Source organism: Centrocercus urophasianus, unplaced genomic scaffold, assembly GCF_019232065.1.
Source record: "Centrocercus urophasianus isolate 14NV4802_14NV808 unplaced genomic scaffold, USGS_Curo_1.0 seq_11, whole genome shotgun sequence".
In the NCBI taxonomy this organism is placed as follows: Eukaryota; Metazoa; Chordata; class Aves; order Galliformes; family Phasianidae; genus Centrocercus; species Centrocercus urophasianus.
The window spans coordinates 19,393,199-19,418,937 of NW_024884253.1; the positions used below are offsets into that span (position 1 = coordinate 19,393,199).

Sequence of the window (25,739 nt, forward strand, 5' to 3'; positions counted from 1 at the left end):
TGGCGCTGGGAAAGAGGCTGCAGCGCAGCGAGCCGCGAGATAGGCACAGTCCGCGCCGGCCGCCCGCTCCGAGACACCGCGCCTCGCTCCCGCCTCGCGTAGGTAACGGGGCCCGCGTCCGCCCGCTGCTCCGATACCCGGGCCGAGGCGAGGCTGCCGACAGGCCGGCAGCGCCGAGCCCCTGCCCTTCTTTTTGGGCGGCCCCCGGCGGGGAGGGAGCGGGGCGGGGGGGCTCGCGGCGAGGGGCGGCGGCGGCGGCAGGTGAGGGCGGCCGGGGCGACGCGGAGGGGAGACGACCGGCTCGGTTCGGAGGGGCGGGGGCCGCGGGGTGTGGCTGCGGAGCAGCGCGGGGGCCTTCAGCGGGGCCCCGGGGGGTACAGCTCGCGCCCCCCCCCCCCCCCCCCCTCCCGCCTCCCTTCCCGTCGCCGCTCCGGAGCCGGGCCCGCGGTTCGCCCCGCGCTCTGGACGGGAAGGCGGCATCCTCCTCCTGCCGCTGCTCCGCCGCCCCCGGCGCTGGGCGGAGGTGAGCGGGATTAAGGCGCACGGAGGTGGGCAGGGCTGCGGCGCCCGGCCGCCATGACAAAGGCGCGGGCGCGGCGCTCGGCGGCGGGCGGATGCGGCGGGCGCGGCGCGGGGAGGGGAGACGAGAGAAGAGGAGAGGAGGGGCCGCCCTGAGGCGGGGGCCGCCCGCCGCCCTCCGCCCTCCCCGCCGCCCGCGGCTCCATCTTACGGCGGCGCGCGGCTCTCCCGCAGACCCGGTGCTCGGCGGCGGGCCGCCCGCGGCAGCGCGGGCCTTGGCGCTCCTTAAAATGGCTCCTGAGCGCTGGGCGGGTCGCTGAGAGACGCTCCGGGCTCCCGCCCCGCTGCTGGGGAAGGGGCTGCCGGAAGCGCCGGGTGACCGAACGGCTGAAACGCGCTCGTTTTTTGCCGTCTGTGGGAAGTAGCGCGGCCGTTGACCGTGGTTTCTTGGTGTAAAAATGACAAAAGGCTACCGGGTAAGGTGCGGGGTTTTGTGTTGTGTGTGGGAAAGCATGAAGCATCCTGACCGAACTGAGGTGAGCTTTGAAGGATGATAGATCCCGAAACATGTTGCCAGGGCCTCGGAGGGGTCTGTGCTAGGCACATAAAAGGGGGCGGGGGGGGCAGGGAAGGACCGTTCTCCCTGCCCCCTTAACCAGGCACCGGGGTCTCTACGAGCAGACCAAGCCTTGACTGGATCTGGGTTACGAAGCATCCCCACCAGCTCGTGCTAGCAAAATACTGACATCGACGTAATATTTCTTCCTAACTGCAAAAACTTCTTTTTGTCTCTGAAAAATATCTGGGTCAGAAGGCCAGCATAGCCCAGCTAGAGAAGGGAGGCTCACACTGCTGGAGGTGCGGTCCTTCGCTTAGGGATCTGCGCTGCTCTGACTTGAGAGCATTGGATGTGGGGTTTGATTGGCAGATCCCTCTTCCAGTCCTTTCTGGATGGAGTGGTAAGATTCTGTTAAGGAACAGAGCTGCGTGGTACTGCTTGCCTAGCCGCCTTTTTGTCCTTGTGACAAAGATACCGTTGGCTGTTTTCTTTATCAATTTAGTTGCATTTGTAATTAGGTGCAGTTGATGCCACAGCTTGAATGCGTTCTTAAGAGAGAGTGATGGCAAAGAACTGGGATCGTGTGCACACTTAAGATAGGAATTATTTGCTTCCAGTTTCTTTAGATGCTTTTGCTTGCATTTCAGAAATAACTTAAACCATTTAACAATTCTTTTTTTTTTTTTTTTTTTTTTTTTAGAAAGAAGCAATGACTTTAAGTTTTCTGTTTGTGTGTTTGAGTGCTTATGTGCCTTGCATTCCAGATTTCAGCTGTACTTCTTATAATTCCAGGCTACTTAGAGGATGGCTGCTCTGCATGAGAAGTTGAAACATTTTTGTCCTTAACCAATGTCTTAATAATGCCTCACTATTTTTCCTCTTTAGAAATATCAGCATGGATAAAAATGAGCTAGTGCAAAAGGCCAAACTGGCTGAGCAGGCTGAAAGATATGATGACATGGCGAGTTGCATGAAGTCTGTGACCGAGCAAGGAGCCGAGCTGTCCAACGAAGAGAGGAATCTTCTCTCTGTTGCCTATAAAAATGTTGTAGGAGCCCGCAGGTCATCTTGGAGAGTCGTCTCAAGTATCGAACAAAAGACGGAAGGCGCTGAGAAAAAGCAGCAGATGGCTCGAGAATACAGAGAGAAAATTGAGACTGAGCTAAGAGACATCTGCAATGATGTGCTGGTGAGAAATAATGAAACTGTTGATCTGTTTTAACTTAGAGTTGCAGGGTGAATGGCCCTGGGTCCTGTTAAGGCTGCCTCTATCTGGCCTTTAATTAAAGCTGTGGTGTCCTACAGCATTTCTGAAGGGCAAGATTTGGAAACTGTCTAACTCTTCTTTTTCTCTAATATATCAATTCTTTGATATTAGCACTAGTAACTGTATTTCCATATATTTGGAGACATTCTGAAATCTTGTGTTAACTTCTCATAACTATTCCCTTATATGCAGTATTTATTTGAGTCTGAAGTGGGTGAGGTTTGGTTTGGGGTTTTCTCCTCCAGCCCTCCACCACACAGTATGTGTGTCCCAGATCACACTGATTTCTGTGACTTTAAGATGCTGCACTGGTTGTAAGAGGTAGTTCTTACTCTACGGAAATTGTGCCCCTCCCTGGGTAAGATGATGTAATGTTAGTTATGACTCAGCCATGCAGAAAGCTGTCTGCAGGAAGAGGCAGTAGCAATGCTATGATAGCCTCTTAAACTTCAGGCTTTCAGAAGTAGACAAAAAAGGGGGATTCAAAGTTAAGCACTTTCTGTGACTTGTAGTTATGTTCAAGTCTACATGAACTATTGCTTGGTAGATACATTTTTTTCAGTGGCAAATGGTTTCATAAAGTCTGAACCTCTTTCAGATGCCTGTTCCCCATTGTCTGTTTTTCCGACTGTCGGTACCAGCAGTGCTCCAACGAGCACATGAGCAGAGGGCATCCTATCCTGCTGCCAGCTGTGAGGTAGCTGTTGCTGTCAGCTGGATGTGTACCCTCCTGGTGTGTCATCCTATCTGACAGGGTCACATACCTGGATGCGACAGTGCGATGTGATAGGAGGGAAATCTCAAGTAGTTGAGCATGTGCTTGAAGACCTGATGTCAAAGTAGAAGTTCCATCAATGGGTAGCATAAATTTCATACGTTGTGTAGGATAACTAAATGCCATGGGTGCTGATTGCCTCTAGAAGGCTGGTTCTCCAAGGGCGTGTGGAAGTCAACTTGGGTAACTTTTGAGTCTTGGCTTCCAGCTTAGGTTGCCTTCCACGGTTCTGGTAATGCAGCCTGTATGGAGGTTTCCTTATTTTGTGAGAATAACTTCCTCTGTGAAAATGGAAGTGCCAAATTTGTATGCAGAGGAAGAAGCTGGCTTAACGCTTATGTGAGGTGGTAGCTCATCTGTTGAAGTCTGGAAAATAGAGATTTTTAATCTGATATTGTAAATTCCTTATTTCTTTTCAATTTTTATTAATTTATTTTATTAATGAAGGCGGGTGCTTCAGAATGATCTGAGTTTCTTTTGTAAACTACACTTGTGTTGAAGAAATAATTTCAATGACGCCGTTGGGCTTAGAAACCCTTCTTAGCAGAGCTTAAAGTGTTTGCAGTTAGATTTTTTTTTTTTTTTCTGATAATGGAAACCAGATGAAGGCAAAACTAGCTTGCTTTTATTGTGTGTGCTAAACAAGACTAAAACAAAAGAAATCCTAGTTGTTGACTCTGCTGCAGTAGCTGACTTATCTGGGAGAGGGGAATGCAGGAGGGGAATCTTGTTTAAATCTGTTCCATCTCAAAAAGACGTGTGTGTGTGTGTGTGTGTGTGTGTGTGTGTGTGTTTAACCAGAGAAGTGCAAAGCATTCAAAGACATGAATATTCTTTGACTGTTACTACTAGGCAGCTAACGTCTTACTCATTTTCAGTGTTGCCAGTCCAGTTTTTCTTAATAGAAGAAGGGAAAATTGCTGTCCAGATGAAGCAATGCCTCAGGCAGTGATTTATAGTAACTAAATCTAAATCGAAAGTCATTTTAAAATGTGGGGGGGAGGAGTGAAATGTGATATTCAAGTGATACAACTTTAAAAATGCTTACAAACAGCATGCACTAAATTTGAGAATTGCAGTCAAGGATTAGGTTATATGCTAAAATGTTTGTTAGTTGAATTGTCCTGTTCACATATGTTCTTACTTGCCTAGAAATGTGACTGACTGTATTCCTTTACTTGAAATCCACTTTACTGGACGGGCAAAAAAAGTAGTAAAGTAGTTTGGCTTTTTTTTTTCCATGACCGGGAGTCTGCGTGTTGCCTTATGCAAAGGAAGAACTAGGATTTTTTTTTTTCCTTTTTAGAAGATTCTCTAACTTTTGCATCGTGTAGCCTGGTGCATAACAGCTCACAGGAGTGAAGAGTAATGCTTAGCAAATCATGGTTTTTGCTAAGTATGCCATTAACATAACCAGGAGTGTTGAATTTCCAGAGTTTTCTATCAGGAAGCCTGTCCATTTCAGTACAATGCAGCTTGAATACTTTTGTATCCTTTATTAAGACTTTGTATCTGTTTGAGTCTTTGTCTTCAATCGCTCATTGGGTTCTTAAGTAACGTTTAATGCCCTGGAGTGTTACATCATGGCTGAGCGTGGAAGTGGCTGCTGTTCCAACTTCTGTGTTGAGGGGAGGAAAGCAACTAAGGGACTGTGACTAGTGAGATGCAGCCAGGGCTGGCTCTTCTGCGGCTCCTCACTCTTCCCTCATTTGTTGGAATCAAACTCCAGTGGGTTGGAAGAAACAGCCCTTCTAACCCACTTGGTGCAGAGTATGTACCAAACTGTGTCTGGGTTCTGTTTCCAGCTCTGCCACTAATTTAGGGGGTGAATAAGAGTGGTTAATGATGGACTTTTTTCTTGGTTTGTAGCGACGAGATGGAGTGATTTAAAAAAAAATATATATATATACATATATATACATACATACATACATATATATATATATATATATATATATATATATATATATATAATACACTCAGGCAGTTACATGAGTTGATCCAGCTGTTTTTCTTTATGCTGACCTTGCTATGAAAAGTCAGCATCTGTGTTTTTATCTCCTAAGTGTTCCTTTCCTTGAGCTTGACATGGAGATCCCTTACAGCTCCCTAAGCAGGTGAACTCATCCTCCTGCCTGCTGCTGCAGAGGCATCAAAACTGTTGATCCAGCACCAATTCTGTCAGATGTGTGCTGTAGTATATTTGGGCATATTATAACCAACTGCAGTGTTTCAGTTGGCTTGGTAGCGCTGATAAACTGCAAGTAATTGTGATCGTGTGTGTAATGAAGAATGAATTTCCAAATACTTCAAGAATAGTGGGGGAAAAGCATCTACAGATGATGCTTGAGCATGGCAATGCACAATGTATTTACTTGAGTATTACAGAGAATTTCCAGCCTCAGTAATTTCATATTGATACAGGAAATTAAACTCCTAGTTAAGTAATTTTCCTCATGTTAGCAAAGTGTGTGCTTCACATCCCTTTTCACTTTTTGCAGTAGAAAGTATGCCTGAAATATGTCTGTGTAATAACCTCTTATTTGTCATTTCCATATTAAAAAAAAAACAAAACAAAACCAAACAGATATTAATCAACAGGTGTGGATTTTCTTCAAAATGCTTTTTTGCCGTTAGTGGGAATCAACTGTAGCTGAAGTGATTTGCATTGCATTTACATTAAGGTGAGTTTTCCAGCTAATGAGGATTCTGAAATACAGAGTATGTGTAGAGAGGTCTTTGCATGGCTGGTGTTTGATATTTCTTACTGCTTGCATGTTGGTTTTCAGGAGATCTGAAATACTATAGGCTTTCATGCGGCTTCTGATATGAGTTAAATGTAAATGAAAAAGTTTAAAACATGACCAGCATTTTTTGGTAACTATGAATGCAGTTCTAAATGGCTGCCTTCTACTGCTGTATGTGCCAGCCTACAGAACAGTCCTTTGCATTTCTTCCAAAATGTCTGGTGTGATTTGTCTTGTTTGTCCCCTGTGCCCAGTCTTCTGGGTGATGTGTCTTCCTCCCCAAAGTTCCCTGCAGTTTCATCTTAAGTGGATCTTTGCTCGCTGTGAGCAGCTGCTCTTTCACTATTTCTTTTCTGTTGGGTCCTTCCTCTTACTGTCTGAAGTGCCTTCCTGAAACTGTATCCATAGGTGGTACACGACATTACCCCTCCCTGCCGGAGAAGCTTAAGGATAATTGTGCTGTTCAGGACCCTCTGAATAAGATGCTTTTGTTGCCAGGTTATTATTTCATAGACCCTTTTGAGTTGGAAGAGACCTTTGAGGGTCATCTAGTCCAACCCCTGCAGTGAACAGGGACACCTACAGCTAGAGCAGGTGCTCAGAGCCCCTAACAATCTGACCTTGCATGTCTCTGGAGATGAGGCATCCGCCTTCTCACTAGGCAGCCTGTTCCAGTGCCTCACTACTCTTACTGTAACAATAATAATAATAATAAAAAACCCTTCTTTCTTATGTCCAGTCTAAATCTTCCTTCTTTTAATTTGAAACCATTTCTCCTTGTCCTTCTTCCTAACATCATGTCCTAAAGGATGAAATGGTGCTCCTTGTGTGCCTATTTAGATTTCTTTGTTTTCTAAATGGAGATCCATAAAGGTGGTTATTTTTGTGAGAAGAGAAAGTGAAGTTAAATCTCAACTAAATTGCTTCAGTTGTGCAATTCTTTCACATGTATTTTTTTTCCAGGGTAGTAGGAGGAAGGCTTAAGTAAGTAGTTTATGGGACAGCAGTTCACTGGGGGCTGACAGCAAAATTCCATTCGGAATGCATCTAAATGGCTTCTTAAAGAACATAGCACAGAATTAATGCCTGTTGCTGTTGTAATAACAAATTCCTCAGAGACTATTTTCTAAATGCTTGCAAACAGCTGGTATGTTACAGTTTTAACATCTGTAAAGCCTCCTCCTGTGTGGAATGTCCTCCCTCCTTCAGACAGCCATATGCTTTTTGATGCTTGCAGACAATTGTGTACATGTGGGCCATTCCTAAAGCTCATTCCTGATGGTCAGGGAGTGTGGCTAGCCTACAGAGTGGTGGTAACAAGCAGAGGGGTAGAATGATTGTATTACACAAACTCCAGATGCTTACATGGCATTTTCTGTTAGCGCCTCTGCAATATTGTGTAAAGTAATACATTCAGTTCAGTGACTCCTTTGGACTGATTTTTATTTTTCTCTCTTTGAGAGACCTGTTCTATGTAACTGATCTGTTTGGGTGGGTGGGAGGGGTGTGGATGGGGGGCAAATTTGGGAAGTTCAACTCTGCTCGAAACAGGTATGCCTTCATCATTTGTCAGTCTTGTCCAGTCAAATTTGGAGTATCTTTGAGGATGGAGATTACAATAGGCTGTCCAGAGAGGTTGTGCAATGTTTGGTTATACATACAGTTAAAACAAAACCATATCAATCTGTGAAATCAGAACTCCTTGCATTCCAGCTCACCTGCTGTCTCTTGCACTAACAGACCTTCAGGAATAGTCTGGCTCCATCTTCTTTAGGCAGCTGCCCAGTCCACTGCAATAAACTCTGTTGGTATTCTCCAAGCTGAGCAAAGCCAGCTCTCAGCCTTTCCCCATGTCACGTGTCCAGCCCCATAACCATCGTGGTGTCCCATTGGCCTTGTCTCAGTATGTCTGCCTTGCACTGTGGAGCTCAAACCTAGGTGTAGAACTCCAGGTGTCCTCTCCTGTTTCTAACTTTAATACTGAAAAATGTTAACTGGTAACATGTTAGTGATGTGCATGAAAATAAATGAATATTTGTGTCTCAAAAATTGCTTATCTGAATGATTATTTTTAAGATACTGCTGAGCAGAATATGGGTAGGGTTTTGTCCTTCCCAGGATGAACAAAGCTTTTAATCAACTCTCCACGACCAGGTTTTTAAGTTAAAGTTCTGCTGATATAATTGCTCAAGCACATTGAAGTTAAGAGGCTGAGATGATTTGTATCAACCTCGTGATTTCACTTTGTTAATCCCTTTAATCCCTTTCCTGGTTGTAGTTACACCCCTTCAGGTGTTTCTGGTTTTGTCTTATTTTTTTTTTTTTTTTCTTTTGCAGTGCCTAAACAAAAGCAGTTTCTTTTGTGCTTTTTCTTTTTTTTGAAGCATGGGTGCTGTATTGTATTGTCCCTGCCTATAGCAAGGGTTTGTAACTAAATGATCTTACATGTCCCTTCCAACCTGAACAATTCTTTGATTGAAACTGCTGAAAAGCTGTTGAATCAGAGTTAAAACGCCCATGGATTTGTTCAAATGAAACTGATTCTTAGTTATCAGTCATGCAAAATTCATCTGTTAGTTTCTGTTCACTTTATGTTGTTTGTGTAACTATCTGTAAACAGATGAAGCTTCAGCTCATGTTTGACAGGATTTTTCAATTCCAGCTTATGTAAGAAACTTACTGGTGGATGGGTCCCAAGAGTAAAGGTGAGGCTGTACTTAGTAGTCTTAACAAGAAACATGTCTATAATGTTGTTTGTTTTTGGTTTTTTTTTTTTTTTTCAGTGCACCCATTTATCATAAAATTTGATGAGTTGTTTTGCATAAATGCTAAAAAGAACTTAAATTTGCTATTATTTCTGCTACTTGTATGTGCTGTGCATGTGTGTATACATGTATCTGCGTCCTCCATATCTTCTTGGATTGGTTGGATGTAGAGCAAACCTTAATGATAAACAGCAGCCTGCTGCATTCATTTCACTCTGTGTTAATGCTTAATAACTTACATTAATGCTTAATAACTGGCTTTGATTTCTTTTTTTAAAAAAAGAAAAACCTAATGTATGTAGTGCTTCTACTGTTCAGTAGCTTCCAGTTAACAGCTGATTTACTTGAAATCAATCTTGAGTGTTCACATGCTTTAAAGCACTGCAGTAATAAGCAGTAAAATAAAAATTGATCACAATTATTTTCTAAACTTGTTTTTTACTGAATGCTCTTGCATAAGTGCTTATTGTTCATTGAGATCTGATGGAAGGCTTGCAGTGCCTGTTCTGATCAGCAGTAGTAAGTCATGCTGCTGCTAAAGAAACCAGTATGTCTTTTTAATCAGATTTAATGCAGATCAAATGAAGTAGCAAGGTTTATTTCTGGATGTTATTACCCCTTGTAATTAGCAGGTAAAGAAATATTTAACAGCAGGAATCCCAGTTCTTCAGCCTGTAATTGATCAGATCTTCAGTCTCTAATTGATTAGATTCTCCTAGGGCAGAGCAGGCTTACATCACTGCCATGGTATTTTAGTAGTAAAGTGCTTTTATTAGCATTATATGCTATAAAGAGCTCCTGATAGATACGTTGCTTAGTGCAGTATACTGCAGGTTTCAGGTCTCCTCAGAGATCAAGTTACTAAGTATAAGTTGTTCTTACTTCTGTTTCTTAGCAAGGATAAAGTGTTACATCATGTCTCTAGGGGCTGTTAATGGTATCTCTTCAGAGACCAAGACCGCAGAATCTCCAGGCAACTCCAGCAGTGTGTTCCAGTTTGCAGTACAGCCGTGATGGTTCATGTAGACATACCAGTGTAGCAGAAATTCTCTTCCAACTTGAGTGGTTCCAATTCTGGATTATCACAGGTTTCTTAGAAGGAGTTCTGTGGCTTTTTAATTATTTGTTTATTGAAAAATGGTGAGAAGTGCTTTTGGCACCTTACTGCTTTATTTCAAGTCCATAGCATTAAAAAGTCACTGCGCTGCCAAAAGCACAGGGAAATGCTGCAGTTGGTTTTGTTTCTCATTGAGTATTAATGCCTATAGCAATCCTTAATAAAACCTTGAAAAATAATTAGGATTAAAGTAAATTCCTTATTGGCTGCTGCCTTCTATATGTATTTTCTCAGATTCCACTAAATTGGAAAGGTGTTTTCACTTAATTAGAATTCAATTCCTTCACTGTCATGTGTTTTTCAGCGTGCTTTGGTAAAAGCTTGTAGCCATTAGTATGGGTGAGTTAGGCTTCTGAATAACCTCTAAGAATATGTCCTGATATTAAAAACATCTGTTTCCTATGCCATCATTTCTAACTGGAAGACAGTGGTAGAAGGAAGAAGCTAGTGGCAGGCATGAAGATTGAGCTGAGGAAGGCAGGTCTGCAAGGAGAGCTCCGTGTTTGGCTGTGGAAGCCTGGTGTGAAAGATGCTGCTCCTCATTGCTGCAGTTCTTATGCCTTCCCTTCACTGCAGATGGGTAACATGGCCATACGTACTGGATCTTGGTGCTGAACACCCCCTAGGTGTTTTAGTGCATACACCTACTTACTGACTTAGTTCTAGCCCCCGGTGCACGTGTGAGCACGAGGATGATTTTTCTGGGTGTCCTACTTATTTCTCCCTTGTCTTCCTCCGCTTGCCCATATGTGACACTGCTTTTGTTCTCTTTTTACAGAAACGTATTTAGAATGTTTTAACAAGATCTCCTGCATGAGCTGAAATGTATTGCTGCTCTTCTACACAGGATTCCTTTTTCTGCATTAGTCCTTTAGTTCTTTTTTCCCCTTTATTGACTTATTACTCTTTATTGTCTTACTGCTTATTGCTTATACTCCTATTACTCTTTGTTTCTGTGCTATTTCCCCTTCTAGTTCTTCATCAGATAAGCAGCTGCTTTGCCATAATCAAGAGTACCTTTTTCCTGCTCACCAATGCCAGATGTCCCTATGCATATTGCATATCCCACCATTGCTTGAACTCTGCACTGAGTCCCTGCCTACAGGATGGTCTGTGCTTTGTTCTATCATCCCAGAATCTGAATTCTTCCCCTGCTAAGGCTCATCGTTCTCACCTCATCTTTTCTCTCCTTGCCTGATTCAAGCTGCTGCTTGCTTCCTGCGTGGGCAGCCAGTTTGATAGAAGGAAAGGATAATGGGTACAGGCAGCAGACTTGTTTTCAGCTGTTCCATCAAATCTCCAGTGCAATAGCAGCTACTGGTATTTGTCAGGCTTTCTTGTATACCTGTTCTGCTGAGTGAATGAGAGGGTGAAAAATCTTCAGCTGGCTTTAAATAGAGACTTCGTTTTTGGCCAGAGTAGAAGGCTGGCAGCAGAATGGTCCTTTTGTGGTGTTTGTGGGTTGTGTTTTCCCCCCTCTTCTCCCTCCACCAAGAGAGTTGGAGGCCATCCATGAGGAAGCAGTCCCAGAGCCCTGATACTCAACTCTGAGTAGAACTGTCATCAAAAGCATCCTAATAGGCTGTTTCAAAAATGTTTGGGAAGGGATTGTTTGAAAACATCCCTCTTAAAAGTAAGTCACTTTCCTCTGATGGTTTAGATAGGTGTCGAAGTAAAACTGCTGGCCACAGATGGCTTGGTCGGGTCGAGTCCTTCGTGAGAATGCAAATCTGTGTAGTGTAGCTTTGCACATAACATTTCATAGCCTGTGTAACTTCCCTGGCTGTGATGCTGACAAAAAAACATGCACAGAAAGCCAAACACTGGCTTATTATAGGAGTGATTGGTGTCTTAAACTTGTCCAACACGTGATTTACTTCAGTTCTGTCATCAAAATAGAGGCACGTGAGGAAATATGTGCAGAAAATCTCTGTAAGCTACTATTCTAGTTAGGTAGCTGAATCTGCTTTAAGTACACATAGTTGTTCTTGCAGTGTGTGTACTGAAATGTTGATCCAAATTAGTAAGTTGAATGTCTGCCTGTATATACCTGATACTTTATTGCTCTTGAAAGTACTTGAGCTCAGCTGTGCAGGTAAGGCATAATGCACCAAGTCAACATTGTACAAACATTCTGGATAGCTTTGCGCCTCTGACTACAAATGAATAGCTGGTCACTGGAGCAGAGGATGGGCTTGGTACTCTCTGTATATCAGTACATCTGAAAAGCTAAATCATAGGATTCACTGAGCTTCAGTTGGCTGTAATTGTGTTGCTTGTTCTACCGCAGTGCTTCAGCTGTGTGTTGCTCTTAGCAGCCATCCCATCTTTCTTGTTCTTTCCCTCCTCACCTTTGTGTAGAATGCAAAGTAAATAGCTACCTGGATGGTGTAAAAAGTGCAGTGAGGGCTTCTGATTCTTGCTTGGAAATGGTAACTTCAGATCACTTGAAGAGTTTATCTAGTGGTCTTCTGAGGGGGAAAGAAAAGAAAGGCAGACTTGAGCACTGGAGCTAATGTTGTGGGGTTTTTTTATAATTGAAATTGGGAAGTAGATTTAAGAAAAGTAATGCTTCCTCGTGCCCAATTTGTGTCAAAGAAGCTGCAGATACTGAACTAACATACTGTGGCCACTTGTGTAGAATATAGGCCTGGTTACTGCACTTTGAAACCACACTTAGCTCAGGAAGTCCCTACACATACCAGCAGCATGGTATTTTTCTAACGGAAGCTTCTCTGGAGCATTGTTGGAGATGAGGTAGTAGAATAGTCCTGTTGGCCAGCGCAGTCACACTGGTGTTCTTGTCATGTCCTGAAAAAAGATAATGGCGTGTGGTCTGCATCATGAAAATATTGGGCCACTGCCAGTTAATGTGCAGTGTCAAAGAAATGGGTTTTCAAGCTGTGCTTAAAAAAATGTGTAGTTTTTTTTTTTTCATGCCTTCTGGGTGACTTACAAAAAATAAAGAGCTCTTTCCTATGCCACATAGCCACAAATTGATGACAAGTAATTAAAATTCAGCAAATACAAGCAGAACTGATAACCATTTAAATTGGTTAATACTTCTGAACTTATTCCTTTCAGTTTTTGCAGGCATATTTTTTTTTCTTTGCTCTCTAGAGTTTTTTACCCAACTACCTGTCTCACTAGAAGTTAATTCTTGGTAATTAGAGAGCTGTTTTGTTCTCAGTACTTAAACTGTAAGTTACCTGCTCATTTACAACTGTATTGCTGTAGAATCAGGTGATTTTGTTCTTAGGAGTTGTTTGTCAGGAGGGGAATATCTTAAATGGAGAATTGAGCTGTTGAAATCTTCAGGCACTTGAGTAATTAAGTAAAGTTCCCAGGTAATCAGACTACTGAAACTGAGCTTTTAATAAAGGGAAATACGCACAGAACTGTAAGTAATGGAATAAAATTAAGGTATTGTTTTTTTTTTTAATGCTTTTACATTGGATTTTGGAATAGTCTTCTGGGCCCAAACAAGTCATTTGCCAGAGATGCAAATACTTTCAAAAGGATATTTTGAGACTGTAAGGGGAAAAAAAAAATCTATTCAAGTCTCTATGGGTTGGCTTCCTGTCTTCAACAGAAGTTCTCACCACAGCTTGACAAACTGAAGCTTATATGTAGGTCATTCTGGAAATAATGCCTCCTATTTATTTCAATAGAAAATACAACAGATACAAAGAGCACAATAGCACTACTTGATAGAGCAAATTCTTAGCTGCAAAACAGCATTTTTCAACATAATCACTGCTGTCAGCCGGTTCACCTGGGTGAACTGCTGGAGCTGCTCTTTATTTTGTGGTGTGACAGCTGTGCACAGCCATCCAGAACATGACTTGCCTTTCATGCTGCTGTTGCCACTGCTGAAAAACCCACTGCTTCCCTGTGCTGCTGAGTCTCCATGAACATTCAGCAAGTGTTGGTGAGTGTCACTGTGTGCCGTTTTTTTCTGTGTGGAGGAATTCAGCCGTATGCCTTTGTTCCATGCACACTTCTGTGTCAGATGATTTTCTGTCAGACTGCCCCTCTGCTGCCATCTGTCACAGCAACAACATCTAACAGTGTGCTGGTGGGAAGGTTCAGCCTCTACTGCTGTAGAATCAACATCCGCTGATGTCATGGGCCAACATAATAAATGGGAAGCATTAGTTTTGGAGCATCCTCATAGATTTGCTGGCAAGCTTTTTGTAGAAGGTGTTGGGGTTTTTTTTCCTTTTAAAGACTGAATCACTACTGTTGTACTTCTCTAATACCGAGCTTAACTCTTAAGACTTGCTTGCAAAACTGCAGGAACAAGCCTGTAGGGGTTTCCATCAAAATAGGCTTAAAACTCATTGTGCTTATGATTAATGTCATTGAGTATATCCTGCTCTAGCTAAAGAACTTAAGAAAGTGAACTCTTTCTAATTTGGTGTTTAATATAAGCCAGAGTTGAAGTGCACTGGTGGAATGGGAAAAAAAAAAATTGTGCTGATGCAGTCTGTTACATCTTTTGAGACAAAGGCTTTCTCTGCTGCATACTTAGTGGGGGTACGCACTGCATTTGTGAGATTGCTTATCTGTGGTATGTGTGAGCATAGCTGGCATCTTTGAGCCTGAAAGCACTGTCTGTCCCAGTCCAGCATACCAAAACCTGTTATCCACAATTATTATTGTTACAGTTCTTGCTACCAGTTGGGAAGTGTTGAAGCTTGAGCTTTTCATTGCTAGCATATCAATAAGAGTTGATATTCAAACGTAATGCGTGTATGTTTAACAGATAGGAAAATAATAATAATAATAATATTTCATTGAAAATCATCTTGGAAAGAGTGCTTTCAACTTTGCTATGAAAAGTATTTGAAGCACTTGTACAAGCTGTTACAGGTTTTAGCAGCTCTGAGATGCTGCTGCATCTGTCTGCTAGGCTGCAATGCCATAGTTAGTTTTATGACAGTTAACTTTTGCTGTCATATTAAAAGCTCTGGCAACTACAGTTGAAGAGCCATGGGTTTGGAAGAGGGGTGGCTTTTCCTTGAGCAGGTGTTCCTGCTAGATTGTTGTTTTGGCATTGCAGCTGTCCATGGCATCGTAGTTACTGCATACTAATACATGTTCAAAAATGGGTAGAAACTTGGCACAGTAGGTAGAATGTCTTAAATGAGCATGAGAACCTGGCTACCATGTAGGTGTGACATAACCCTTCCTCTGTGGACTTCCCTTAGTGGTTGGGATGCCACGTGCATTGTGGTGATGTGGCTTAGCTAACAAGCTTCTTAGTTACAGATGAGCATTTGGAGCTGTTGTGGACTGGTGGTTACCACATCATCATATGGTGATCAACTCTGCTGATAAACAGCATCACATCGACTGGTAAGGGAGAAAGAAGACAGCCTCATGTTAGAATGGTTGAGTACAGCATCTACTGATTAAGTAGTAGCACTACTTAATCAGTTCTTGTTTTATCTGTAGGAATCTTATTTTTGGGCAAATACTGAGATATGGCTTCCTGTGGGAGAAAAAGTTGAATCTTACAAATCCGCTTTGCAGTTGAATTTTCTTTTAAGACAGAATTCCCCAGAAGCTGGAGGAGGAACACCATTAAATAATGTCAGATTAGTGGTTTTTGTTTTTGTTTTTTTTACCTCCTCTTGTTTTATGATGTTCTGTAACTGCATTCTAAAAGGTTACTTATGTACCTGAGACTCATGTGTGACTTTCAGTAGGCACACCATGCAGATTGCTGCTGTCACTGCAGTTCTGAGGTGACAGAGTATAATTCAAGTCTTCATGCTAAATTTAAAGATGTTCTGTGTTTATAACTTCATGCCTATAAAGGGGAGTACAACGTGAAATGAAAAGACCAGTGCAAGTAAGAGAAATTGAATATGTGTCCCACCTGGTATCTAGGTAGAAGAGGCTTCCTTAACCCAAGCAGGAGTGGGCTACCTGTGCAGTCCAGGAGTTAGACCTGACGTAGCTTGTGCTGTGTGAATGAACAGCTGTCCAGAGGGATTTTCCTAGGTCCTTAGTCTTCAACTTCAGCTTAGAACGCTTTTTGCTAAGATTCTTACTCACTCTCCAAGCAGTTATTGCCCTGCTAGCATCTATCATAATTAAGACTTAATTGATAGTCTTTTCTCCTCCATGTCTGCTTGTATGATTTAAGTCATTGAGTTAACTCACTTGAGACTTAAGTGAAGTTTAGGTCTGGAAACTTGGTTGCTGCAAATGGACTGAGCAGAGCTGTACTCTCCAGTCAGCTTCCTTTAAAGTGCAGAATTTGTTTCTTGATCGCTGCAAATACCTTGGTCAGGCCAATTAATGGAGTGTACAGAATGAGCACAGCTCCTCAGGGTGTTGGGAGGGTGGATGCAATCTGCACCTGTCTTAACTGCAGTCCTACAGAGACAGCCTAATAATAATAAGCCTTACAGTAGTTAAGAACCCTCAGATGTCATTTGAAGTCTCTGTCTTGGCAGGGACAGTTGGTATTGTAGCTCTGAATGTTGAAGTTCCATAAGGGTGAGAGCAGAGCTGTAAGTAGTTACAGAGAGCCAACGTGTGCCCTGCGTACCTGGCAGCCCTCTGCTTGTGCCATAGTGCTGTGGCAGCAGTGGCACTGAGCCCTCCAGGTATAGTTTGTGCCCTCCAGAAGGATGCCTCTGGCAGCTTGGCAGCCTGCTTGGCTCTGTAACTGTGCTTCTGCTGTCCTGCTCGTGTCACATTCCCTTTGCTGCCAAAGGATCATCTGTGCTGTCATTCTAACAGGAGCATTTCTTGATGCTTCCTTGCACTGTTATAAAGTGAGGTTATGGGCCAGCCCTGGCCATGCTGAAAATAGCAGTTAGTAAAGATGACGCTTTCCCCCATTATGTTGAAATGGGTTTTCAAGCCATGCTTAAAAAAAATGCAGTTGTCTTCATGCCTTCTGGGTGACTTAAAAAAATAAAAATGAAATAAAATAAAAAGCTCTTCCCTATGCCACATAGCCACAAATTAATGACAAGCAATTAAAATTTGCAAATACAAGCAGAACTGATAACCATTTAAATTGGTTAATACTTCTGAACTTATCCCTTTCAGTTTTTGCAGGCAAATGAAGCCCACTTAGTGTGGGTTGTTTGAATCTAACCAGAGCCTAAGTGTGGTTGAACCTTGTCTAACTTCTGTTTCTGGCAACCTGGCTACTTCACTGCCCTGTCTGATGGCAGAGACCTACTGCAATAGGTCACTTCATTTTGACAGTTTTCTGGTTTCTGATTTCATTTTGAGTACTCAACAGCTCTTCTGCACTTATTCTGGTTTTTAAATAACTGGCTTTTCTTTCAAAGTCTGACTTCAAGCATTCACTATCAAGAAGTTTGACAGGCTTGTGCCTTAATTTGACTAAATGTGTTGGAGCTAGGATTTTTTTTTTTCTTTTCATCATAATAGGACTCCTGCTAAATTACATGACTGCTGCAGCTGGTAACTTGCTATGTTAATTTAATAAGCAGTTAGAACAATCTAGGAAAAAAAAACAGGTCTTAACTGGTGACCTGGGAGGATTTGCTGGGGTGACTCCAGAGAGCTGCCTTTGCTTTGGAATGGATGGGCAGCTCCTGTTAGGGCAGCATGTAGTCACATAGCTGAGCAGCTGTTGATTCAACTGTCTAGAAAGGCAGGAATCCAGATTCACCGTGCAGTTTCTCTTTGGTGATTCTAGTGTAGAGTTCCACTTGATGCTAATTAAAAAAGAAACAAACCTCATTAGCCTGGCCTAGTTGCCATTGCCTGTGTATGGAAGATATTTGGGTCTTGATTTGGCAGCTGATATTTTGAATCCTTTTATCATCTGTGGATGCAGACTTCATTCCATTGTGTACACTCTGCCCAGACTCTCTGGATTGTGTTATTTTTGTCAGGGCCTACAAAAACCCTTCCTTTGGCTCTTCAGCACTGGTCTGCTAAATGAACAGACTTCTTTCCTGTTCTCCCTATAGAGTCACAGCATGGAACATTCCTTTTGGTACCCACAGTTGTGATCCAGAACACGTTTTTGCTTAGCTGAATATGCTATGTAGGATGTGACAAAAATAGGCAGAAGTAAAGCTGTCTTGACTTTGAAATAGATGGTAGCATAATCAAACTGTTGGTTCAAAAGCTATGAAAGCATGCATGTTCAAAACGCTGTTCTTTGCTTCCATTTTAGTCTCTGTTGGAAAAGTTCTTGATCCCTAATGCTTCGCAAGCAGAAAGCAAAGTCTTCTATTTGAAAATGAAAGGTGACTATTACCGTTACTTGGCCGAGGTTGCTGCTGGAGATGACAAGAAAGGTATTGTATGTCAGTTGTCACTGTATTTTTGTTAAACTATTGCTTTTAGTGGACAGCAACGCTACTGTAACTTTTGGAATACTTCTTTTTCAGATGTAGATTTCTTTAGTAATAACCTTCCTGTTTTCTAAAAAGAAACCATAGGCTGCTCGCTTTCAGATGAGCTATGAAGGTTTGTGTACCTCTGCAGTCTGAAGCAGGAAGCAGATGTGCAGTCTGCAGTCACAAAATCTTGCAATCAGATCCAGTGTATGCATACAAGAATGTGCCTTATCGCTGAAATACCACTTTGTGCTTTTTTTTTTTTTTCCTGGATATCTGAGTATTGTTGTTACCTTCTTGCACAGAGTCACTGTAGCTTTCTGAAGTGTTTTTTTATGCTAGTTCTGTGTTTCTGCAGCACGCAAGGAAGTCTGTGTAGGTTCAGTGAGCAGAGAGACTAGAATACAGCTGGGGAAGAAAAGGATTAATAAAACAGATGTTGGTGTTAAGTAAACTTCTTCCATAGCCATGGTATTTTGATTTCTAAATGGTTTTTATTTCCTGAATTTGTTATGCAGTTTGTCCTAATAGCAGGTAAGTTGCCTTTACTCAAGTTTGGTGAGTAAAGTTAAAATACTGTACTTAACTGCAGCAGTTAAGCCACCTGGTGTATTGAAGAGGCACCTACATAACACCTTGTCTTTGTGCAGTCACCTTCACTTTGGGAGGATATCTTACATTTAGATAGCACTGTTCATAACAAACTCCAAGCCATTTCCTGGAGCCTGTCTCCACATTTATTATCCACACTGGATAATAAAGTTACCAAGGCTAGTAAGATAAGACTTAGTAAACTAGGCTTTGATTTGACTTCAGGTGTTTTCTGCATGTAAGCTGACCTGGTCTGGTGGCTGCAGAGTCCCATGTAACAAATATGTTGGTTACTGTGTATCGTAGCAGACATATTTTTGTTCAGTAATCTCTCATGTACAAACTAGAAAGGTATGTTCTCATGAGGGTAGTTACTGACTATAGACTGTGAAAACCTTTGTTTAATGTAATTTAAAACTTCATTTTTATTCAGCTCAGTATCCTAGCTCAGCAGTTACCAATGGGTTCTGACTTGCAGATAAAGAAAAAATTTGGAAAGCCCATCTGGCTCGTAGTTGCTATGGCTCCTCAAGTCTTTTATCTTGAAGGCGTTTTTCTGCATGTTAGCCGTGATGCCTAACCTTAAAAAGGACCAACTGATAATGACTGTAGCAAATAAGGGCCGTTTAGTTAAGCAGATATTTTTTTTTTTTTTTTACTGCATCCATGTAAAGCTCTCAGTTATAGGAATTGGATTTTTGCCTTCATAAATCAGCTTACTGTGTTGACCACGGTTTTCTTATGGCAATCTGGTGGGCAGGAATGTCAAGCAGGTGGCCTCACCCTGCTGCTTCAGCCTTCAGTTTTGGAGCTGTATGATGCTATCTGAGGAGCACAAAGTTGAATGTCCTGCAGATTTCTTACACTGGATGACTCACTTCAAAATAAACAGAACATACCTAGTGTTGCTATAAATTCCATGAATTGGTGCTCAAAAGGTATTTCTTGCCTTGTCAAGCAAGCAAAAAAAGCCCTCTTTTTGGGAGCTTTTCCTGAAACATAAAATGCTGAAGTTAATTGAAGCTGCTTATTTTTCATGCCGCTTGTTTTGGCTTTCAGAAGCAGCACCATTTTCTAAGACTTTCCCAATATGGAAATTGGGAAACACCTCCCACCATTTCTAAACTTAACTTCCTGTAAAACCAGTTCTTCTCAACCGTAGTGTGCTGAGTGCTGAGTGCTGGACGTTTTCAGGGCAGTGCAGCAGATGTCTGACTTCTCTGAAGTGCTCACCTGGTAGCAGGGAATCAAGAGGGCCAGAGCCCTGCATGAATATGCAGGGAAGAGTGTCCTCCCTCTTCCACATTGAGAACAGTTTGATGCTTTAACGCCTACAAATCTTCAAAGCTGAAGCAATGGATATTGTGTATCAGAAGTACTCAGACTCTGAAAACAAATACTGATATTTTAGAGTACTTAACCTAAAGATTTTTTTTTTCCTTTGTTTCTGAATACGTGTGACTGCACTTAGAAATCACTCCAGATGTATTTCTGGTTTGATCCAGAAATCAGGATGTGAATCCTCTTTCATCTGAGTCAAATTACTTCCTGCCTACCTCTTTCTCAGAGATATAACAGTCCTTGAGAGTGCAGAATAATGGTCCCTTTGTTCTGAGTGTCTATCTCCTGTGGTCATCAAGAGCATAGTCCAACTTCTGAGCTATGCTGAGCCATATTTACTTCAGGTCTAGGTATGCTACACACTACCTTTGCCAGACAGTTTGAACGAGGAGTCACAGGTAACTGAATGAAAGGCATAGGGGTCATTGGGGCTTTCTGTGACTCGAATGTGCATCTGTAATGCTTTGCAGTATTTGAAGACATTGAAATTGTGTCACATCAAACCTATGTATAGTTAAGCCTTCAGCATTGTATCTCTTTCCTGTAGACTGTGAGTTTTATGTTCGTGAAACACTGTAAAAGTGTTGTAAGCATCTGAGCTGTTGCTGATACAGGCAGTCAGGGGTAGCAGAGATACTTAAATCTGTGACATAGCGATAACTAAACTTTTAGACTATTAGAAGAAGTGGAATACTTATAACGTAAATGCTCATTAACAAGTGTTCACTCTTAGGATAATTTATTCACACAACCATGAACCGATTTCATGTCAGAATACAGTATTTGAATTACTCACTTGCTGTGGGTTTTGTTTGTTTTATCCTAAAGGGATTGTGGAGCAATCACAACAGGCGTATCAAGAAGCTTTTGAAATCAGTAAAAAGGAGATGCAGCCAACACATCCTATCAGATTAGGTCTGGCTCTAAACTTCTCCGTGTTCTATTATGAGATTCTCAATTCCCCAGAGAAGGCCTGTTCCCTTGCAAAAACGGTAGGTCTGAGGGGGGTGCAGGGGGAAGTTCCACTGATTTTTATTTGCATAACCTTTTGTTGCGTGGCTAATGAGCTTTGGATGTCTCTTTCATCTCTAGGCTTTTGATGAAGCAATTGCTGAGCTTGATACATTAAGTGAAGAGTCATACAAAGACAGCACGCTAATAATGCAGTTACTGAGAGACAACTTGACAGTGAGTATTGTTACATTTTACAGACTGCTCATAGCAGAACTGGTCCTTACAGCGCTGAGTTGTCCTGTTCACCCCAGCTGTGGGATTGTCTGTCACTTACAGATGAGTTCACATTGTGTTTCCGAGTGTGTATCTTTCTCCTGCCCAATCTCCTGTATCTGTAGGCTGACTGCCATAGTTCTCTAACAAAACAATTCAACCAAGTGTTTCACTCTTCCTATTCAAGCAGTTTAGCATGTTGGAATGACTTGGTTTGGAAACAAAAAAGTTACCTTTTTATTGTAACAGCGTTAGTGAACACAGTTGCATTTGCTGCTTTGAAACTTCAGTATGATTTCATATAACTTGTTCAGCGTGCTTGCACTGTATGAAGACTTCATAGCAAATCCATTTAAGGGCCTATTGTTGTATTTCTGGCTGGTTTTTAACTTTAGTGAAGCTGAAGTTGGAATTGTTGCAAGTCAGGCTGTTTGCAGGGCAGTCATAGGACAGTCTTATTCCTTTTTACTTGGACTCAGCTATCTGTGGTGTAAGATGGGGGCTGTCACTCTGTCACAGTAAATAAAATCATCATCTTGGTTTTTTAACCTACCTGGAACTGTAAAAAAGGCAAAGATAAGTGTCTAAACAAGACAATTTAGATCAACAGCAAGCATGCGGTGCTGTAATTAATGACACAGTTCACCTCCCAGTCATCTTGTGGAGGAAAGGGAGAACTACAGGCAAGAGTAGAAAAAATAAGAGGCTCTTTTGTTGCCAGATGTAACTCCTTGTTCCTATGTTAAATGCATCTAGTGTTGGAGACTTTTGCAAATATCTGGACTTCTCTTACTGTAACCAAAGTGAAGTTGTTCAGTTACATAAAACTGGAGCTGCCATATTTTCTGTTTGTAAGGCTTTATTTGCCTGTTTCTTGGAACCTCTTCCACTCGAATGACAACATAATATATTTCTGGAGAACTACTTGCAATAGTTCCAGCTGTTGATTATAAAACAAATGGCAGAGATTTCTCAGCCTCTGTAAGGGAGACAGAGACAGCATTGGCTTCACTCTGTGTGCTGTCCCTTGGGTGAGATTGCTGTCCCCCAAATGAGAGATCAACTGAAACAGAGAATAGAAGCGATTTCAATTGCCAGCTTCGTAGTGAAAATAACATGCAGCTGGCCATAGCAGTTTAAGAGATTTGCCTTGTCCTGGAGCAAAAGTTGGACTGAGCTTCCACACTGTGTGTGTTACCCTAGCAGGACCTGACAGTTAATGTCGGGTTTCTATTATAAGGGAGATTTTTCTAGGTAGCTGCAAGATTCCATATCCCTGTCAGATGGGTACCTCCTGTGTGATCTGTGTGAGTACTGCTCTTACATTAATTCCTGTTTCTTCCACAACTTTTGATGCAACTTCTGACAAAGACTGCAGTGAATATCCTATGTGTAGAAGGGTCTGGTCTGCTAGTTATGCAAGTCTCTTGTCTTTGAGATGCAGGCTTTTGACAGTGATTTGGCATGCTGATCATTTACGTGCAGTAGCAGCTTTCTCAGTTGGTAATTCTTTCTAGACTGAGTTTCATCTGTCTGAAGAAATCTGTTGGGGACCGAAGGCAGAGAAGTGTTCAGAGGATTTTTTTAATATAGCAGATCAAAATTTGTTTTACTGGGATTGCTAGGTATTTCATCTTTGCTGAGTTATGAAATTGTCTTGTGTGTTTGTTTCTGGGGAATAGGGAATATCTTTGCCCATTCCTGTTCCCCTGAAGGCTTTTCTTCCCAGCTGGTTATTTAAACTCTGCTCTCTCAGTTGGGAATCCTTATACCAGACAGGCTCTGCTTAGTAAAGACAGGTACATATGTATCTCTAGATGTTCTAGAGGTAAAGTTTTAGAAATGAAGCATCTGAAAAATTTCTAACTTAAACTCTTCTTCCTGCATTTCTTAGAAATGTGTGGAGTGGTGCTGAAATAGAGTAATGGATTTACATGTAGTGTAGAGGTTAGAAAGAGGTTAGACAAGTGTGTTGCTGTCTCAAGTAGACTATCTTGTTGCTTAATATCTCTAGTATGGAGTGTTTAGGGCAGTGACTTTGTGTTCTTTGTAGTAAGAACAAGGCTATTGGGCTTGCACAAGATTCTCTATCGTCCTGTAATTTTTGAAAAGGGTGAAGTGTTTCTGGTGCTAATTTTCTTTTTTGTTTATAAGCATCATATAAGACCTGCAATAAGGTAGATCTCAAGACATGCTAGAATGCGGGCAGACAAAGAATTAAGTTATTCTTGGGTTTTACTGCTTACTACCATAGAGCATGAAGGACTCAGTTAAGGCTGCTAAAGCTCCAGGGAGAGATTACAAACAGCATTAGGCTGGCAACAGTTTGTTCACATAATAATGATTTCTATGCTCCAGGTGTTGCCTTGGAACTGATATTTAGCTTCCTAAGTGATGCTTAACTTTGATATATGGCTCCTTAACATGTTTTATGGAGCTGAAAATAGGATTTGGTGTATACAACATATATATATATTTTTTTTTTATTTAGCCAGATATTTCTTTTCTCCTTTCTCTGCCCTCCAGGTTTGGAGGCACTACAGGCTTCTCTTTAAGCAACTGTTTATATGTGTAGCCAAGGGATAGTGATTTTAGTGAAATGTGCTGTGTAGTTTGTTTTTGTTTTGTTTTTTAATTAAAAACAAAGCAGGCAAATCTTTTAGATGTCTATTCTGAAGAAAAAGCAGCATTCACTCTTCTGTAGGGCACAATGAGAGGCTTTTGCTGAAACTTTCCCTTCAGAAAGATGCATAAATCTCACTTGAAGTCTCAAGAGAACAAATATTGTTTCTTATTCGTATGCATCTGTTCTTTATCTGACTCTTGCCTGCCTATGGTTATAACATACCTATCCATGTGAATATGAAACCTTGGTTTTGACTGGTCATGGACTTCCTCGTTAAAGGAGTGTAGGGTTAGGTCATCTAGGACTAGATCTACATTTTCATGTAGAAGTAATGGCCATTCACCTTTCCTGCTGTCTGCAAAGAGCAATTTGTGCATGTGCTTTTTTCCCCATGGCACTTAGTATAACCTCTTACACTATTATTAACAAGAAAGCTAGCTTACCAAATGATGATTGCTAGTGTGAAACGTGTTAGGTATTAACACTTACTCTTTTCTTTCCCAAACAGTTGTGGACATCGGATACCCAGGGAGATGAAGCTGAAGCAGGAGAAGGAGGGGAGAATTAACCAGCCTTCCAACTTCCGTCTGCCTCATTCTGAAACTTACACAGTAAACCATTTGTCATCCATGCTGTCCCACAAATAGTTTTTGTTTACGATTTGACAGGTTTATGTTACTTCTATTTGGATTTCTATATTTCCCATGTGGTTTTGTTTAATATTAGGGGAATAGAGCCAGTTAACATTGGGGGAATTTATCTGTCTTCATCTGAGGTGGCCAATATAGGGTTGTGAAATTTTTATACGAGTTCTACATGTTTGGCATAGTACTTTTGGTACATTGTGGCTTCCACAAGGCCAGTGTTAAAACAGCTTTCTGTGTCAAGCGAGGAAGACTGCTTGCATGTTGGTCTGCGTGGTGGAAAAAAGGGATAATCGGTTGCAGCCACAGGTGTAGTTAGCATGAATAGTCAAGCTGGAGCACACATGGCTGTGAATACAATTATGTCCCATAGATATTGCATGTCAAGTAAACATGTGAAATCTGTGGAATATGCCAATCAAGCGTACATCTGATTGCAGCTGAAGTGTTCCTTAAGACAGTTTGATAATCCAGTCAACTTTCTCTAGAGAAGGACAGAGAAACGGTTCACATTCCATTATTTGTAAAGTTACCTGCTGTTGCTTTCATTATTTTTGCTACACATTTTATTTGTATTTAAATGGTTTAAGCAACCTAAGAACAAATGTACAAGTAAAGATGCAGTAAAAATGAATTGCTTGATATCCATAATGACACTGTATATCGAGCACAGCAGTAAAACAAAAAAACCCATGTATTTAACTTTTTTAGGTTTTTTGCTTTTGTGATTTTTTTTTTTTTTTGATACTTGCCTAACATGCATGTGCTGTAAAAATAGTTAACAGGGAAATAACTTGATGATGGCTAGCTTTGTTTAATGTCTTATGAAATTTTCATGAACAATCCAAGCATAACTGTTCAGAACATGTGTATTAAGTTGATGTAAGTGGAATAAAAGTTTTATGAATGGACTTTTCAACTACCTTTGTAGATTTCATGTGATCTCTTTCCACTCTTCTTAAAGTAGCAGCAGTGTTATATATGGATTAAATATGGAAGTAGTTCTGTTAAGGAGAATCTTAACTCAAGCTCAAGTGTGCATTAACTTCATGGGAATTGGCACTGAATATTGCACATCAGATTTCTGATTGCTCTCATTTACAGCTTTTTAGGTGGCTGTTGCTTTCTGGCTGGCTGGTAATCTGGAGAGCTCTTAAACATACGGTCTCTGTACTTCAGACCAAATGCATATGCAGTTATTAAAGAGCTGACC

At 41.6% G+C, this 25,739-nt stretch overlaps 1 protein-coding gene across 1 annotated transcript; it reads left to right on the forward strand.

Moving 5' to 3' along the window:
• On the forward strand, positions 1 to 25,445 carry YWHAZ (tyrosine 3-monooxygenase/tryptophan 5-monooxygenase activation protein zeta). Its single transcript, XM_042836578.1, has 6 exons — positions 1 to 98; positions 1,964 to 2,267; positions 17,932 to 18,055; positions 20,858 to 21,021; positions 21,122 to 21,217; positions 24,391 to 25,445. The coding sequence occupies exons 2-6, from the start codon at positions 1,974 to 1,976 to the stop codon at positions 24,448 to 24,450; spliced, it is 738 nt and encodes a 245-aa protein (XP_042692512.1). The 5' UTR covers positions 1 to 98; positions 1,964 to 1,973; the 3' UTR covers positions 24,451 to 25,445.
• Positions 25,446 to 25,739: the final 294 nt, after the last annotated feature.

Coding starts and splice junctions, on each gene's coding strand:
- YWHAZ (XM_042836578.1), top strand. CDS start 1,974: ATGGATAAAAATGAGCTAGTGCAAAAGGCCAAACTGGCTGAGCAGGCT. Junction 2,268..17,931: donor ACATCTGCAATGATGTGCTG/GTGAGAAATAAT, acceptor CTTCCATTTTAG/TCTCTGTTGGAAAAGTTCTT. Junction 18,056..20,857: donor TGCTGGAGATGACAAGAAAG/GTATTGTATGTC, acceptor TTTATCCTAAAG/GGATTGTGGAGCAATCACAA.